General features: G+C 36.9%; 5 protein-coding genes and 1 pseudogene across 5 annotated transcripts; 1 reads left to right on the forward strand and 5 right to left on the reverse strand.

The window, feature by feature from the left end:
• Window positions 1-1,999: 1,999 nt before the first annotated feature.
• On the reverse strand, window positions 2,000-3,409 carry LOC104727745 (uncharacterized). Its single transcript, XM_010446821.2, has 2 exons — window positions 2,687-3,409; window positions 2,000-2,392 (listed from the first exon to the last, which is right to left on the reverse strand). Exons 1-2 carry the CDS (start codon window positions 3,223-3,225, stop codon window positions 2,047-2,049), a joined length of 885 nt encoding a protein of 294 aa, XP_010445123.1. The 5' UTR covers window positions 3,226-3,409; the 3' UTR covers window positions 2,000-2,046.
• A 1,683-nt stretch (window positions 3,410-5,092) lies between these two features.
• Window positions 5,093-6,583, reverse strand: LOC104727746 (uncharacterized). The gene is made up of 3 exons (XM_087475597.1): window positions 6,527-6,583; window positions 5,637-6,430; window positions 5,093-5,435 (listed from the first exon to the last, which is right to left on the reverse strand). Exons 1-3 carry the CDS (start codon window positions 6,581-6,583, stop codon window positions 5,093-5,095), a joined length of 1,194 nt encoding a protein of 397 aa, XP_087331723.1.
• Window positions 6,584-7,071: 488 nt separating this feature from the next.
• LOC147933726 (uncharacterized) lies at window positions 7,072-9,034 on the reverse strand. Its single transcript, XM_087475598.1, has 3 exons — window positions 8,483-9,034; window positions 7,632-8,407; window positions 7,072-7,539 (listed from the first exon to the last, which is right to left on the reverse strand). The coding sequence occupies exons 1-3, from the start codon at window positions 8,537-8,539 to the stop codon at window positions 7,206-7,208; spliced, it is 1,167 nt and encodes a 388-aa protein (XP_087331724.1). The 5' UTR covers window positions 8,540-9,034; the 3' UTR covers window positions 7,072-7,205.
• LOC104727748 (nifU-like protein 3, chloroplastic) lies at window positions 8,762-10,045 on the reverse strand. The gene is made up of 4 exons (XM_087475599.1): window positions 9,725-10,045; window positions 9,522-9,639; window positions 9,142-9,440; window positions 8,762-9,034 (listed from the first exon to the last, which is right to left on the reverse strand). Exons 1-4 carry the CDS (start codon window positions 9,824-9,826, stop codon window positions 8,843-8,845), a joined length of 711 nt encoding a protein of 236 aa, XP_087331725.1. The 5' UTR covers window positions 9,827-10,045; the 3' UTR covers window positions 8,762-8,842.
• Window positions 10,046-10,148: 103 nt separating this feature from the next.
• Window positions 10,149-12,356, reverse strand: LOC104722367 (putative glucose-6-phosphate 1-epimerase). Its single transcript, XM_010440519.3, has 8 exons — window positions 12,003-12,356; window positions 11,764-11,838; window positions 11,558-11,614; window positions 11,298-11,458; window positions 11,060-11,194; window positions 10,864-10,966; window positions 10,669-10,768; window positions 10,149-10,561 (listed from the first exon to the last, which is right to left on the reverse strand). The coding sequence occupies exons 1-8, from the start codon at window positions 12,159-12,161 to the stop codon at window positions 10,353-10,355; spliced, it is 999 nt and encodes a 332-aa protein (XP_010438821.1). The 5' UTR covers window positions 12,162-12,356; the 3' UTR covers window positions 10,149-10,352.
• A 484-nt stretch (window positions 12,357-12,840) lies between these two features.
• Window positions 12,841-15,140, forward strand: LOC147933727 (uncharacterized; annotated as a pseudogene).
• The last annotated feature ends 508 nt before the right edge of the window (window positions 15,141-15,648 follow it).

Genomic DNA, 15,648 nt, shown 5'->3' on the forward strand with positions numbered 1-15,648 from the left:
GTCCATTAGAGAGATCGTTAAAAACTTACAACTATATATGTCACAAGCTATATGAGTTAAAACATTTTTATTTATTAAAAAAAAATACTTAAAAGATGATCGTCTGGCTTAGATCTTAGCATAAGAAGAAACCACAATCAGTAGTGAACCAACCATATCACTAAGAGTAGAGAGGAATTGGAGAAGGCCAGTAAGGGAACTCAGTGGACTTTAATACACCTTCATTTGTGATGAAGGTTGTGCAAAGTCTGGTGGCAATATCGTAAACACCAAAGGTATACCCTACAAAATAGATGCAGTTAGGCTTGAGCCCAGGAGATGAGCTCGCGGGGACACAAAGAGCTTCACCATGTCCAAGAAATATACAAAGATCTCCAATGTTGTCTGTGTATGACATTACTTTGAATTCTTTCTTTGGGTCATCCGTTCTAAACACCATGAACCGTTTTGTTTTGTGCTCGAAGGTCCTCACTCCGTTGATATTTTTGAAAGAGTCTCCACTGTACCTGAAATCACCACTAATGGGATCAATCACTAGAACAAAGTTTAACCGTGACCGGATTACTCATCCGGTTTGACTACCTGTCACAGTTTTAAATTGTTGTCTTTTTGTATCAAGTGATCCCGTTTTAATTTGAATCTTTATGGAGATAACAGTAAATCTAAGGAGATATACATTAATAATCTATTTCATCTATATTATTATATTTGAAGTACATTTTTGTTTACGTCCTTCAAGTTTTGCTTATTTAATATGTTTTATTTACAACATTAACCCCTAACAATTTTCATAAAATAACATTTCATAGAAACTCAATTAATGGAACTATTTAAATCTACCTAATTTGATACGTTTATTGCCATAAATAGCTGGACAACATTTATACATTTCGATTTTTCCACAAATATCTCTACACATTAAATTTTTAATCCCATAAAAATCTTCAAACCTATTTTAATAGAGATTTTTAGAGAAAAAATCTGTTAGTTTTCCTAAATTATCTCGGCTTAATTAATAGTTTCCATTTAATATTTTCTATATATATGGAAGAAATATACATAATATTAGCTTAAAATTGAGAATAGAAACAAACAATATCTCCAATTTCCTAAACAAGAATAACAAAGAGAACGAGTAAATGCTAACAATAAACCGAGTAATTGATAAATTAAAAATGAAAATAATTAATTTTTATATACATTAAACACATAAAATAACTATTACTTCTCACATATCTCTATATTATTCTACATAAAAAACACAATCAAGCGGTGTACCGCGGGTCAAAACTTAGATAACATAGTAACATTTCTATTAAAAAACAAAAAAAAACTTAACCATTTTATTTAAAATCATATATAAACATTAAAATTGTCCCGTAAATTCAATAAATAGTTATAGGTATATAATTTAAAAATTAATAAAACAACAGCAAAATAACAAACAAATATAATATACGTATTTAAAATATTTAAAATTTTAAAAATGTAGTCCCGTGGTGTACCGTACGTTAAAACCTAGTTTTTTTTATAATGGAATGACATGAAAATTTTATCCTCTTAAGACTTTAAACAAAGAGCAGCTGGTTAGTAAAAACATTGCCTTTTGGTTTAATATCAGCTTAGCTACCTGGTTAGGTTAGTTAAATGATCTGGTTTGGTCTTAGTTGGGGTTTAGTCCATTTTATGTTTGGGCTAATAAAAGAAACTGGGCGTTAAAATGGCATCCGATGTTGATTTTTGGTTGGGCTGATAAAAAAATCAAATGTTGTTGGTTGCTCAGAATTCAGAAAGACAGAAACTGCTGTTGATGGACTGTTTGTGTTTTGGACCGGACTCAAACTTCAGTTTATCGTCATAAAAAGTTTATAGATCTTACTGAATTTGTCCATTAGAGAGATCGTTAAAAACTTACAACTATATATGTCACAAGCTATATGAGTTAAAACATTTTTATTTATTAAAAAAAAATACTTAAAAGATGATCGTCTGGCTTAGATCTTAGCATAAGAAGAAACCACAATCAGTAGTGAACCAACCATATCACTAAGAGTAGAGAGGAATTGGAGAAGGCCAGTAAGGGAACTCAGTGGACTTTAATACACCTTCATTTGTGATGAAGGTTGTGCAAAGTCTGGTGGCAATATCGTAAACACCAAAGGTATACCCTACAAAATAGATGCAGTTAGGCTTGAGCCCAGGAGATGAGCTCGCGGGGACACAAAGAGCTTCACCATGTCCAAGAAATATACAAAGATCTCCAATGTTGTCTGTGTATGACATTACTTTGAATTCTTTCTTTGGGTCATCCGTTCTAAACACCATGAACCGTTTTGTTTTGTGCTCGAAGGTCCTCACTCCGTTGATATTTTTGAAAGAGTCTCCACTGTACCTGAAATCACCACTAATGGGATCAATCACTAGAACAAAGTTTAACCGTGACCGGATTACTCATCCGGTTTGACTACCTGTCACAGTTTTAAATTGTTGTCTTTTTGTATCAAGTGATCCCGTTTTAATTTGCAAAATGCCCGGATTATCCTATGGTAAGGAAAACATTAAACAAAGAGTTTCTTCTCTCAAACCTACCATTTTACTTGGGTTAGTAGAATGAAAATTTTTTGAATCAGATTTTTGTACATTTATTTTAGGAGAAAATATACGGTACAGGTTAGGATTTGTTTACCATTTGACGAGGAACTTTTCGCCAGAGGGTGACTCCACCAGATGGTCTGTCCTCAAAAGCGAATCCAACTCATGCAAATACTCGTGCATCAAAGATCTAGGAATATTTACATTCCACGTAATATTAAAGTCGGGGTGGTAACCCTTCTTGAAGTGGAGATCCAAGGAGCACCAGTATTCGCCTCCAGGAGTTGGAATGTAGAACCTTTCATCTTTTTTGGAATACATGAGACTCGAGAAAGGGTTTATAGAGCATGGCGTGGTTTCGATATCTATCCACTGAGAGTTGTCGTGACAAGCAGGCCTATAGAGCCTCAGCTGAGATCCCGAGTACTTGACGGCCACTACCCAGTCTTTGTTGTTTAGGTCAGGAGAAGAGGACATGGCCAGACTTTGGATTTGGGATCCTTTAGGAAGAGGAGGCAAATCAACTATCACAGGTTTTGATTTAGGGTCAGAGGGATCTTGGTAATGGATACTGAGGAAAGTTTGTTTTGACGTGTAAAATCTCACTCCACTGTCGTAAGATGCACAAGTCATCGCATGACGAACCTCTTCCACCAGTTCCTTGTCCTTAATCAAAATTTCCTGTTCTTTTAAATGACTTGTGGAACTTGCTGAAACGCATCTGAAGCGACCTTCCGAAGAGTACTGATCCGCGGTGTTTAAGATGAAGTCAATTAATAGATACGGGTAGGCCGGCGTAGAGAACAACCGAACGTTCTTGTGTCTCTGCCGATGGTAGGTACATTTGATGTAATCAGAAACCAATTTTAGAACCAGAAGTAGTAGAAATTAAACGTTGATTATTATGGAAGAAAAGAAAAGCTTACGAGGAAATGTTTGCATACAGTGGGCTTCAAGAGGCGGCTGATAATGAGTTGAGACATTGTTGAAAATCTATGTGGGTGATTGGTCTTGTGTCTCTTCCATCATTTTTCGAAGCTATGCAAAGGGGGTACGTATATATATCGAAGGATCTTCTATGATCAAAGAAGATATTATAAATATATTATAGAGAGATTTGCGTATATTTTATATGATTCTCTATTAGTTAGATAATTATGTACATTCATTATCTATGAGAGTCAATATACTATCTACTAAACACGCCTTGGAGACCAACCTTTACATTTAAGAAGATACATAAAATATTCTTAAGGAAAAAACATAACATATTTTGGAATCAAAATATATTGTCCTAATTGTTTTGAAAAATTAATATAAATTTTCACATTTCAAATTATCTGGCTTAATATCTAAATATTTGAAATGCCAAGAAAAACATCGTTACTGCAGTTCAAAATTGTTCCAGGAAAGAATGAAACACCTAGAACTAGATCACTTATAGCCTTTTCCATGCGCAAATCGTCAGAACATTGAAGATAGTATATATGAACTTTACAAGTACTGCATGTATAAACCTATGCTGCACTGAGACGGGTACTGATACGGAGACGGGTACGGGACGGGGACGGGAAACGGAAAAATAAAATTTTAGGGGTACGAGTACGACAAGGGTATGTCAGTTTTATAATATATAAAATATAAAAATATCCATAGATTAATAAAATAAAATAAATAAAGTCACTTATAAAGAATTTTCGTGAAACAAAACATGACTATAATATATTAAATAATAATTAAACATGACTATAATATATCGACACTGTTTTCTTGAGTAGCCATATCAATAATCAACCTACATATAAATATTATGAAAAACAAGTTGATAAACGTAAGTTACGTAACGTATAAATGAGTTGATAAAAAAGTTACAGAGACAAAGATTTGAATTATATTAAATTAACAAGAAGCTTGAGAGTTGAGACATACCTTTTGCAGAGCTAAACAGACAAGTTTGTCTTCACCAAAAAAAAAAACAGAGACGTTTGGGTTTGCGATCGATGATCGACGTCGACATGAAGTAAGAATGCAAAAAGATGAGATATATAGAGCATTGATATTTGTAAACCCTAATTAGACAAAGGTTAATTTTCCTTTTCTTTTTTGGACAATGGAAGAAAAAAAGTTAAATTCCCTATTTTACAATAGAAATGTTTCAAAAACGTTTTTGACTAGAATCATTGCCATCCCCATAAACTGTTGCCGTCCCCACCGTGTGCAAAACGTCCCGGAGACGTTTCCATGCCGTTTATTCGCCGTCCCCGTACCCAAAACGTTTTTAAGACGGGAGACGTCATGGAACTGCCGTCCCCGTGCTTCGTAGGTATAAACTATGTCTTTGTTGTGTTGTGAAAAAAACCAACTATATTTCGGAAGAAATAAAAAACACCACACAAATTTCCATTGAACTTAGAGTAGAAAAGGATTTTAATATTAGCATAGAATGAAAAAGGACACCACATAAAAACTAATGAAAAAAAAATTAATAAGTATGGGTAGACTAGTAGAGAGAAACTGGAGGAGGCCAGTAAGGGAACTCCAAGTTCCTTAATGGAACGTCTTCTTCAGAGTAGAAGGTAGTGCAAGTTTTGGTGGTGAGATCATAAACACCAAAGTTATAGCCCACAAAATAGATGCAGTTACGCTTGAGCCCGGGGCACGAACTGGCCGGGATGCAGAAAGCCTCACTATGTCCAAGAAAGATGCAAAGATCACCAATGTCTTCTGTGTAATACACAAACTTTTCATCCCATGATTCGTCCGCTCTAAACACCAAAAACTGTGATGCCATGTGCACTAGTGTTTCCACTTTGTTGTGACTGCGCACTAGGTTGTGGCCGTACCTAAAAACACATGGAAGAACAAAATATAAGATACCATGTTTCATCTCCTTTTGTGTTTGGTGAGCCATTAAATGTATGCCTAGCTAGGGTGAGCAAGCCTTAAATACAGTTTGTATGGTGTAAGTCTCAATCAAATCAAAATGTGGAGTAACCTAACAGTTTTTATAATTGTTATTAAAAAACAATGTCTTGTATATATACCACTTGACGAGGAATTGTTCACCGGAGGGTGACTCCACCCAGTGATCTGTCCTGGAAGAGGAATTTAGCAGGGTCAATTCAGGCACAACCGACTGAGGAGTGTCATCAGCTAAGAGAATGAACTCGGGATGGTCGCCTTCCTTAAAGTAGAGATCCAAGGAGCACAAGTAGTCGCCTCCAGGAACTGGAATGTAGAACCTTTGATCTTTCTTGGAATACATGAGACTTGAGAAAGGGTTTATAAACTCGGGCGAGGTTTTTATGTTAATCCACTGATGACCGGGCCTAAAGAGACTCAACTGAGATCCCCAGGACTTGACACCAACGACCCAATCTTCAGTATTATTTAGGTCACTTGAAGAGGACGACACGGCCACGCTTTGGATTCGGAAACCTGTAGGTAGAGGAGGTAGATGAACGCATGCAGGTGGTGATTTGTCATCGATGTGGATATCTAGGGAGTTTTTCGAAAGCTTGAATCGCAATCCATGATGTGAAAACCCTACAGTCATGGCATGACGAACCTCCTCAACCAGTTTCTTATCCCTAATCAATATCTTCCTTACATTGGGAACGTGATCTAGGTAACCACCTGATTCGCAGGTCTTAATGACGCGACCATCAGGAGAGTACTTGGGGATGTTAAGTACGTAGTCTATCAACAGGAACGGGTAGATTGGTGTAGACGAGAAGGAGCTATCGATCGGGGTTTGTAGTTTGGCGGTAACTCCCATCTCACCATCGGTGCTGTGTGTGTATGCTGTAGACGAGAAAAGACGAACGTTCTTGTGTCTCTACCATGTTTAATTATATCAAAGAAGTCAGACAATAAGAAGAAAAAAAGTTGGAAGGAAAACACCCTAATTATTTCATAGCAATAGAATTCTTACGAGTAATTTTTTGCAGGCAGAGGGATTGAAGAGTCGGTTAATACTACTCTGAGACATTGTTGATACCCTACACTATGTGTTGGGACTTGTGATTTTGATTAGTCGTGTGTCTCTTCTGTCGTCTTACCCATCTATGATGGAAACCTAGTAGAGAGAAATATAATATTATATGAATATATAGAGAATAACCAGTTTCAGGAAATAAATAATTAAATTATTTTCTTGCCAAAGTGTGTCTTAGTTATATGAATTCAGAAACTAATCTTCATCTTAAGTTAACCCTAATATTAATTTAAACCTAATCTGTAATCTTAAATTTGTGCAAAAGTGTATTATATAATTAATGAGTTCTATTTCTCGATGAGCTCGAGTCTTTAATCATTTACAAGAGATTATTGTTCTTACACAAGCTTATAAACAAAATTATCTTTACAATGCTCTGTTTTATAGAGAAATTAAGCTTGGTTTCTCGGTTTCAAACCATACCTGATCACACAATTAAACATCGGGGAGAGTGTGAAATTTACAGTTACCGTGTAAGTCTATTTGTTGGGGTCTAAGAAACGGAAGTATCATAGCATTGGATCTAAATGATAGCATGGGAAAGCAAAGACAGCGATAACATTAGTGAAGCAAAAACACGTACAAGAGCCATATGAATGATAACAATTATGAGCAGCTAGTGTAGAGGAGGCCAGTAAGGGAAATTCAATTTCCTTAATGGAACGTTATATCCAGTGCAGAAGGTAGTGCAAGTTTTTGTGGTGAGATCATAAACACCAAAGTTATAGCCCACAAAGTAGATGCAGTTAGGTTTGAGCCCGGGGGACGAGCTAGCCGGGACGCAAAAAGCCTGACTGTGTCCAACAAATATGCAAAGATCTCCAATGTCTTCTGTGTAGATCATGGTCTTGCTGTATTTATGCGATCGTTCCCCCTCTCTAAACACCATGAACTTTCTTGTTACGTGATTCAGTGGGTTGTCATCAAAGTCCTCCGAATCCTCGCCATACCTGCAAAGACATGATAGAGCCAATATGATGATACTCGAGCAAAAGAGATTTTGGTACATATATTGGTATGTTATAAAAACAAAAGCTATTACCACTTGACGAGGAAAAGTTGGCCGGTGGGGGACTCCACAAGATGGTCTGTCCTGGAACATGCACTCACGTCCGCCAACTCTTGAAAGACCGACTTTGGGAGAGTGTCAAACTTGAATCTGGTGAAGCCGGGTATCTCAGAGTGGAGATCCAAACAACACAAGCGGTTACCTCCGAGAGTTGGGATGTAGAACCTTTTATCTTTCTTGGAAAACATGAGGTTCGATAAAGGGTTTACAGAGTGAGGCATGGTTTTGATGTTGATCCATTTACAGCTTCCAAAAGGCCTGCAGACACTCAACTGAGATCCCAATAATTTGACACCCACTACCCAATCTTTATCTCGTATAGGTAAAGATGAAATGGCCAGGCTTTGGATTTGGGAACCGGTGGGTAGAGGAGGTAGATAAGTGGCCACGTTTTTTATTTTGGAATCAGTGGGCTCGTAAAATATGGCTGGACCATATGAACTAGCGGCGTTGTTATAGTAAAGCTCGACTCGCAATCCATAACGTGAAAATCCGACAGTCATCGCATCACAGACCTCTTCCTTTAGATCCTTGTCATTAATCAAGACTGCCTTTTCATTGCGAGTACTGTAATCGCATGTTGTTATGCGACCATCCGAGGAAGAGTCTGGATTGTTAAGTATGTAGTCAATCAACAGAAACGGGTAGGCTGGTCTAGACGAGAAGGGATGATTCACTTTAGTCTTATCATCCGAATCCAACCCGCTCGTGTAAGTTGTAGATGAGAACAGACGAACGTTTGTGTCTCTCTGCCATATATATATGTTCAAGTAGTCAGAGACAACACATACAAAAGGTTAAAAGGAAAAGCAAGAGATGCTTACGAGGATATTTTTGCACAGAGAGTGCTTGAACATTCGGTTGATTATAAGCCGTGACATTGTTGAAACTCGAAACTACGTGTGTGTATGTTTCGTCCTCTCTAGTCTCTACCTCAGTCCGAGTTAATATAGGATAGTATCCTTGCTCACCAAGTGATTGGCTAAAATGAATATTTAGAGAATAATTTGTTACAAGGAAATAAGATATTAGGGAATTTGATTGGCTAATTAAGTTTTATCTTTTCCCCGTCAAAAGAAAGAGGCATTCTACTAATTCTAAAATCTGGAAATAAAATTATATTGAATCAAAAATAAGCTTTGTAGATGAAATAAAAAGGTTACATAATAAAAAAAAGGTGAACGTCACTCTAGAAGCTGTACTGCACCTATAGAAGGAATGTTTTCCCTCAGTTTTTGAGTCAACGCGACACGAACAGTCATAACTCCAGCAGCTGGTCCAGTGAGCCGAACCTTAACAATGTAACCATCAATCTCAACCAACTCAAGCCCCCCACCTCCAGTACCAGATAGGTACGGCCGTAACTCAGAGAGAACCTTAATTGAACAACAAAACCAAAAAAAGGGCCCATTCATTCAGATCGATTACAAAACACAAGACGCTAAATTAAAAACAAACAAAAACGTTATAAAAAAAACCAAACCTTTTCGATGTTCTCATCGTTCAGCTCTAACCCTCCTGTCTCGGATTCAAGAAACTGCTCAACGGACATGATCTCTGGAATCTTGTCTCGGAGACGACTCTCGATCCCCATCTTCAACGTCATTGATGAGCTAGGACACGAGCCACAAGCTCCTTGTAGCTTTAAAACCACCACAAGCCCGTCGATCTCGTGCAGCGCCACGTTTCCTCCGTCGGCCATTAGTGCAGGCCTTACTTCGTCTAGCACTCTCTCCACATTCTCTTCCGTTAACGGCATGACGCAGCTCACGTGACCAAACACTAAACCAAATCACTACTACAGTTCTAAGAGACTGTTCTGGTTTTTGCAAATCAAAAATACGATTTTCAAGCATTCGTTACCTGTTCGTTTTCTCAAAGGTCGAGCGTGGTGAACGCAAGAAAAATGTATTCTTTGGAATTGACCCCTGAGGAATGTACTGCATTTGGAAGAGACCCCATAACTATCTGAAATTGAGTTCTAAACACAAACGAAGGAGAAGACAAAGGAATCAGAAAAAAAGTCCTTTTTTTTTGTGAAGCTCGACGAACTGAACACAATTTACCTTAGAGTTGAGAAGCGACGAGCGAAAATTAGGGTTCTTCTCAGCTGACGAGACAGAGAGGTTCATCATTGCGATGCGGGTTTGACCCGAAACCGAACCCATTTGATGAATCCTCCTCACTCTTCTGCTTTACGATCGACTAAATTTCCAGAATTTATGAAAACCCTTATCGGAGATTGGGATGAATCAGGTTGGATTGAGCTCTTCTTTACACCTGGGGAGAGAACAGAGTAACCACGAGTAGGGAAAAAAGAGAGAACTTTTCATTAGTGGATGATGATGGATGATGATACGTCTTGGAGATGATTTCATTTTGTGGCTAAGATTTTTTACAAACTCAAATAATAAAAATATAAAATAACAAATTCAATTATTGTTATAATTTATAATTAAGTATACTAATTTTGTTATAATCAGAGAATTATTGAACCCAATAAAAAAGCACCTTTTCACTTTATTATGTAACAGATTTACGAACACTACAATTACAAAACAATAAAACTGGTCAAGAGTCCAGTTTGATCCCACCCAACTAACTTCAAATGTTCGCCATGTGATGTTTCTTGGGAACGTCAAGTATACTTTAATAAGACAGTTTTGAAGTGTTTTTGTTTTTTTTTTTGTTTTTTCAAGGATGATGAATGCAAGACTTTTTAGGGTCATGCTTTCCACTGGCGCAACTCGAAGGGATCACATACATTTGTAGTATTCCTTTCCACTCTTGGCCTGGGTTCACCGTGATTGGTTTCTCGACAGCCGCGCTTTCCACCGTTACAAAACGCTTAAAGTCGTCAACTCCCAAATCGGACACTTTCTTGTCCCATGGATTCCACACAACTGCACATTATATAATTAGTAGGAATCATCCATCATTAGTACTAAAAAAAACCCAAACTGTTTATAATGTGTCTGTGTAATGTTGACAAAACTATGTGTTTAATTACTTGAATCGACTTGTCCCTCCTTGTGTACAACAATAGTCTTCTTTTTCTTATGGTCCACGATTCTTATGTTGTCTGGAGTGCTTAGGTACAACCTGTCAAGCTTTTTTTTTATTGAAGGTGTGTTGTTTAGTGATGAAACATTACAAACAAGAAGGGTTGAAATTTGAATTGGCAAAAGGGAAAAAGAGGGCTTACTTGAGCATTAAAAGTTATAACCTTCTCATGATCAGTAAAACGTGTTCTGTTCTTTTGTTGGTCAAGATAATCCAACTTGTGCAATCCTTCTACCTGGATTTCGCTGAACACATAAAACAACTAGCTTGATTCAACCATTCAAAGATGAGATCTTATGTCTCGTTTCAATATGGGAGATTATGTCTCCTTGGATTACCTGATATTGGAAACAGCGAAATAGGGGTGAAGAGCAAATGTGAAGTTAAACGGCTTAGTGTCAGAATTCTTAACACGAGATGTCAACGTCAAATCTCCATCATGTCCCAATTCTACTCTCAGTCTATATTCAAACCTGTAATTGGATACAGAGAAAATCAACACATTGGTCCATACTCTATGTAAAAAAAATCCTAATCAAAATGTTGAAAGAGAAAAAGAGAATTCAAGAATCTTACTTGTGAGGCCAGATCTTCAAATCATCGTCGGATGATCTTAGGATCAGGTCAACGAAAGCATGAGAAGAAGTCTTTGATGGCAAAGGAGGTGGATTAGCCTCAACTTCCCAGAACCTCTGTCTTGCAAATCCATGTGAGGGAAGTGGACCGGTGTTACTATACTGCGCTTACACAAAAAATCATTCCATTAACAAAAACAGATCATACTATTCAATAATTAATTACAACAAAGAAGATTTATCAAAAAAAAAAACACATACTTGCGGAAATAATATTGGAATTCCTCCACGAATAGGTGTTGGAGGATTGAAGATAGCCTGCACAATACGTTAACACATGATTTTTAGATCTCTTCTCCTTTCGATAACAAATTATTAACTATTGTAGATTTGTAGTTACAGAGCCAATCATAGAACGATCATTTATAACATGGTCTGAATAGGAGATAGAGTGAATCTGAAGTTACCTTACTACTCATAACAAGTAATTCTTCTCCCTTCTCATTCTTCCAAGAAGTTACTTGTCCTCCATACAAGTAAACCTGAACAAGCAAACAAAATGAATCAGAATCTGCATCAAGAAAAATGGACCTTGGAATCTAAGGCAGCCACAAACTAATTTGCTAGTTAGGCTCTATTCAAAAGATGTTTTCTGTACATGACAACAAGTCAACAACAAAAGATCTAAACCAAACAGAAGAAGTACCTCAAAAGATCGACCGCGATGGTCGCGGACAATGATCTTGTCGAGACCATTGATTCCTTTAGTCCGCTCAATGGGACGATGCTCGGTGGCCATGGCTACCACAGCAACCAGCAGAGCCCAGAAGAAGATCACAGATCCTACATTTCCCTTATTCCCCATGGTGAATCGTCGTCCTAAGCCTCCTTGCTTGTTTAAATTATTGATAATTCTCTCTCTCTCTTTGTATTTACATATATAAGTAATTAATACCAAGGAAAGTTATCAAAAAAAAAAAAGAAGAAAGAAAGTCAAAGAGTTAGCCTAAAAAACAGGAAATGGATTTCCCGTACAAATCCAGTAATCAAATATAGAAAAGACTTAATTATCTTCACCAAGAAAAGAAAAGTCTTAATTTGTCGGGTTGACTCTGGTATACGACCCCAACTATAGCACTTTTTCAATAAACATCAGACTTTTTACCTCTTTTCTGAATACCATAAACTATATTTTTCTCCATTAAACATCACAAACTATATATTCTCTTCTAATTACAACATAACGACTCTAAATTATGATTAGACTTAGTAAACCGATAATCACGTTTTAAAAACCACGTTTACATTAAGTGAACCAAAAAAAACAGAACCCACGATAAGTTTTCTTCTTCTCCATATCAAAGTTCCAAAATCTTAGGGTTCTCTCTTCCTCTCAATTTATCACAACAACTACTCACTTCTCTTTCTCTCGATTTTCCTGGTACGGTCTCTCTCTCCTTTCATAGTTTCTCTCTCTCTCTCTCTCTCGTTAGTCTAGATGTTTTTTGTCAAAAGCTTAGAGCTGTTACTTTTTCAGTTATCCGATGAACGAAGAAGACATGGATGCGATGCAACACGACACGGAAATGGAAAATATTGATAACAATCTTAGTGAGGAAAACGAAGATGACTGCAAATTAGAAAAAAAACAAAAGAGAGGGTAAGAAAAAGAAAAACGACGATGAAGCTGAAGATGATGAAGATGGAGTAGATCGGTTTGAGTTTGAAGTAGAAGATTCAGTAGAAAATTTTGTTGATGAATTGTCTGTTGGTCGAAATGAAATTCCAGATAGTTCCGATGAAGAGGAAGATCCGATTGTTTTACGAGATAGAAGAATCCGAAGGAACAAAGTTGATAAATTAGATATTGGTCAATTGTTCTTCAATGGTGTTGAGTTCAAAGAGGCTGTAATTGAGTATGCTTTAAACTCAGGGAATAATGTGGTTCAAGGAAGATGGGAGAAGACAAGGCTTGAATTCAAGTGTGGCGTTGTTGGCAAGTGTAAGTGGAGGGTGTATTGCTCTTTTGATGAGCCCAGAAAAATGTGGGTGGTGAAAACGACATATCGAAAGACAGTTGTACTCCGAATGGGAGATGCAGGCTACTTAGAAATCCGGTTATTGCAAGGCTTTTCATGGACAAGCTAAGAGTAAATCCTAAATTCATGCCTCTAGAAATTCAAAATCACATTAAAGATCAATGGAAGTTGGTGAGTTCTAGGGGTCAATGTCAGAGCGCAAGGCTGCTAGCTTTAAAGTTGATTGAGAAGGAGTATGAAGAACAGTTTGCTCACATTCATGGCTATGCCAAAGAGATTATGTCTACAAATCCTGGATCAACTGCCATTGTTGAAACTATACCTAACTCTATCAATGAAGATGTTTTCAACCGCTTTTATGTTTGTTTTGAAAGAACACGCACACTTTGGAGAGGTTCTTGTCGACCAATTATCGGGCTTGATGGTACATTCTTGAAGATTGCAGTGAAAGGAGTGTTGTTGGCTGCAATTGGTCATGACGCAAACAATCAGATTTATCCACTTGCTTAGGCTGTGGTACAATCTGAAACTGGGGATAACTGGTTATGGTTCCTCCAGCAACTCAAGGCTGATTTAAAACTCAAAGATGGTGAAGGATTTGTTTTGATCTCTGATAAATCAAGGGTACATATCAAAATTTTTGACTTCTCTCTCTGTTTTGTCCTTTCTTTCTAACGTAACAACCTATGTGTTGTATTTTTTATTTCTTTTTACTTTCAGGGACTCATCAGTTCAGTGCAAACGGAATTGCCTAAAGCTGAACATAGATTTTGTGTGAAACACATCATTGAGAACTTGAAGAATAAGCATCCACAAAAAGATGTGATCAAACCATTAATATGGCAACTAGCTTGGAGCTACAACAAGACTGAGTTTAAAGAGAATCTCAACAAAATGAAAGAGTATAATGTTGACGTCTACGATTCAATGATGAAAAAGAAACCCGAGACGTGGTCAAGAGCTTTCTTTAAACTTGGAAGCAACTGTGAGGATGTTGATAACAACGCCACAGAATCATTCAACCCATCAATTACAAAAGCAAGGGCTAAGGCATTGATTCCAATGTTGGAGAAAATTAGGAGGTAAGCTATGCATCGAATGGTGAAGAGGCATAATAAACCCAAGAATCACGAAGGAAGATTTACAGAGTATGTTGCCAAGATTCTCGCAGAGCAGAAGAAAGATGCAAACAAGTGTGATACAACTCCCGCAACTCATGGAGTATACGAGGTTATGCTTTATGGGAATAAGAATTTGGTGAACACGAAAAGAAGAACATGTACATGTGGTAAATGGAAAATCAGTGGGATTCCATGTGAGCATGCTTATGGAGCAATGATTGATTATGATATGAATGTTAAAGATTATGTATCAGGATTTTTCAGCACTGATTTGTGGTGAGACAATTACGAGCAGTCCATACATCCAATGAGAGGGCCAAGATTCTGGATGACATCTATGTATCGCTTGGTAACAGCACCACATGAGCCTATACTACCGGGGAAGAAAAAAACAAATAGACAGAAGACATATCAAAGGATTAAAGGAAAACACGAGTCACCGAAGAAGAAAACAATAAAAGAAACACTTGGAAGGAAGGGACGCATTATACGTTGTTCGTCTTGTGGTGAAACTGGTCATAATGCAACTGGGTGTAAAAAATATCCAAAGGAAAAGACAAAGAGACAAAGAACTACTGAGGTATGATCCTTTTCTTTTTCTTTTGTTATTTTTCTGGTTCGTTTGATAATTGTTTGTATTTATTTTTTAGGTCGGGTCATCATCATCTCAAGTACCTGATACAATCTCTCTCACGCAACCATCGCAAACAAGCACCGACATGGTGGTTTATGAGTAAAATTTTTAACGTAGCTATGAACGTTTCCTTTAGCTTAGTTTTGCAAACATGAATGATACCTTTTGGATTTTTTGTTATTTTGGTGATAGTTTTTGCTTTTTTGAAACCATCGTTTTATACATCTTAACATTAGATTACTTTATTATTGAAAAAACAACTTCAGAAATCTTGTTAGCGTTCAAGAAATTTTAATGGAAATATAAACCCTAAGATTTTGGGACTTTGATATGAAGAAGAAGGAGACTGATCGTGGGCTCTGTTTTTTTGGTTCACTTAAAGTAAACGTGGTTTTCAAAACGTGATTATCGGTTTACTAAGTCTAATCACAATTTAGAGTCGCTATGTTGTAATTAGAAGAGAATGTATTGTTTGTGATGTTTAATGGAGAAAAATATAGTTAATGGTGTTCAGAAAAGAGGCAAAAAGTCTATGATGTTTATCGAAAAAGTAGTATA

The sequence above is a fragment of the Camelina sativa genome, chromosome 11 (assembly GCF_030686135.1).
Source record: "Camelina sativa cultivar CO46 ecotype springtype chromosome 11, ASM3068613v1".
NCBI classification, from domain to species: Eukaryota; Viridiplantae; Streptophyta; class Magnoliopsida; order Brassicales; family Brassicaceae; genus Camelina; species Camelina sativa.

Bases quoted from the DNA above. Each gene is read 5' to 3' on its own strand.
- LOC104727746 (XM_087475597.1), bottom strand. From the start codon at position 6,583: ATGTCTCAGAGTAGTATTAACCGACTCTTCAATCCCTCTGCCTGCAAA. The intron at 6,431-6,526 runs GTAAGAATTCTA...TAAACATGGTAG, and splicing joins CTGCCTGCAAAAAATTACTC to AGACACAAGAACGTTCGTCT. The intron at 5,436-5,636 runs GTATATATACAA...ATGTGTTTTTAG, and splicing joins GAACAATTCCTCGTCAAGTG to GTACGGCCACAACCTAGTGC.
- LOC104722367 (XM_010440519.3), bottom strand. From the start codon at position 12,161: ATGGGGAATAAGGGAAATGTAGGATCTGTGATCTTCTTCTGGGCTCTG. The intron at 11,459-11,557 runs GTATGTGTTTTT...GTGTAAGCGCAG, and splicing joins TTCCAATATTATTTCCGCAA to TATAGTAACACCGGTCCACT. The intron at 10,967-11,059 runs GTAATCCAAGGA...TTATGTGTTCAG, and splicing joins TTCGCTGTTTCCAATATCAG to CGAAATCCAGGTAGAAGGAT.
- LOC104727748 (XM_087475599.1), bottom strand. From the start codon at position 9,826: ATGGGTTCGGTTTCGGGTCAAACCCGCATCGCAATGATGAACCTCTCT. The intron at 9,441-9,521 runs GTAACGAATGCT...GATTTGGTTTAG, and splicing joins ACCTTTGAGAAAACGAACAG to TGTTTGGTCACGTGAGCTGC. The intron at 9,035-9,141 runs GTTTGGTTTTTT...TGTTCAATTAAG, and splicing joins ACGATGAGAACATCGAAAAG to GTTCTCTCTGAGTTACGGCC.
- LOC147933726 (XM_087475598.1), bottom strand. From the start codon at position 8,539: ATGTCACGGCTTATAATCAACCGAATGTTCAAGCACTCTCTGTGCAAA. The intron at 8,408-8,482 runs GTAAGCATCTCT...TATATATGGCAG, and splicing joins CTCTGTGCAAAAATATCCTC to AGAGACACAAACGTTCGTCT. The intron at 7,540-7,631 runs GTAATAGCTTTT...ATGTCTTTGCAG, and splicing joins CAACTTTTCCTCGTCAAGTG to GTATGGCGAGGATTCGGAGG.
- LOC104727745 (XM_010446821.2), bottom strand. From the start codon at position 3,225: ATGACTTGTGCATCTTACGACAGTGGAGTGAGATTTTACACGTCAAAA. The intron at 2,393-2,686 runs GTAAACAAATCC...TGGTGATTTCAG, and splicing joins GAAAAGTTCCTCGTCAAATG to GTACAGTGGAGACTCTTTCA.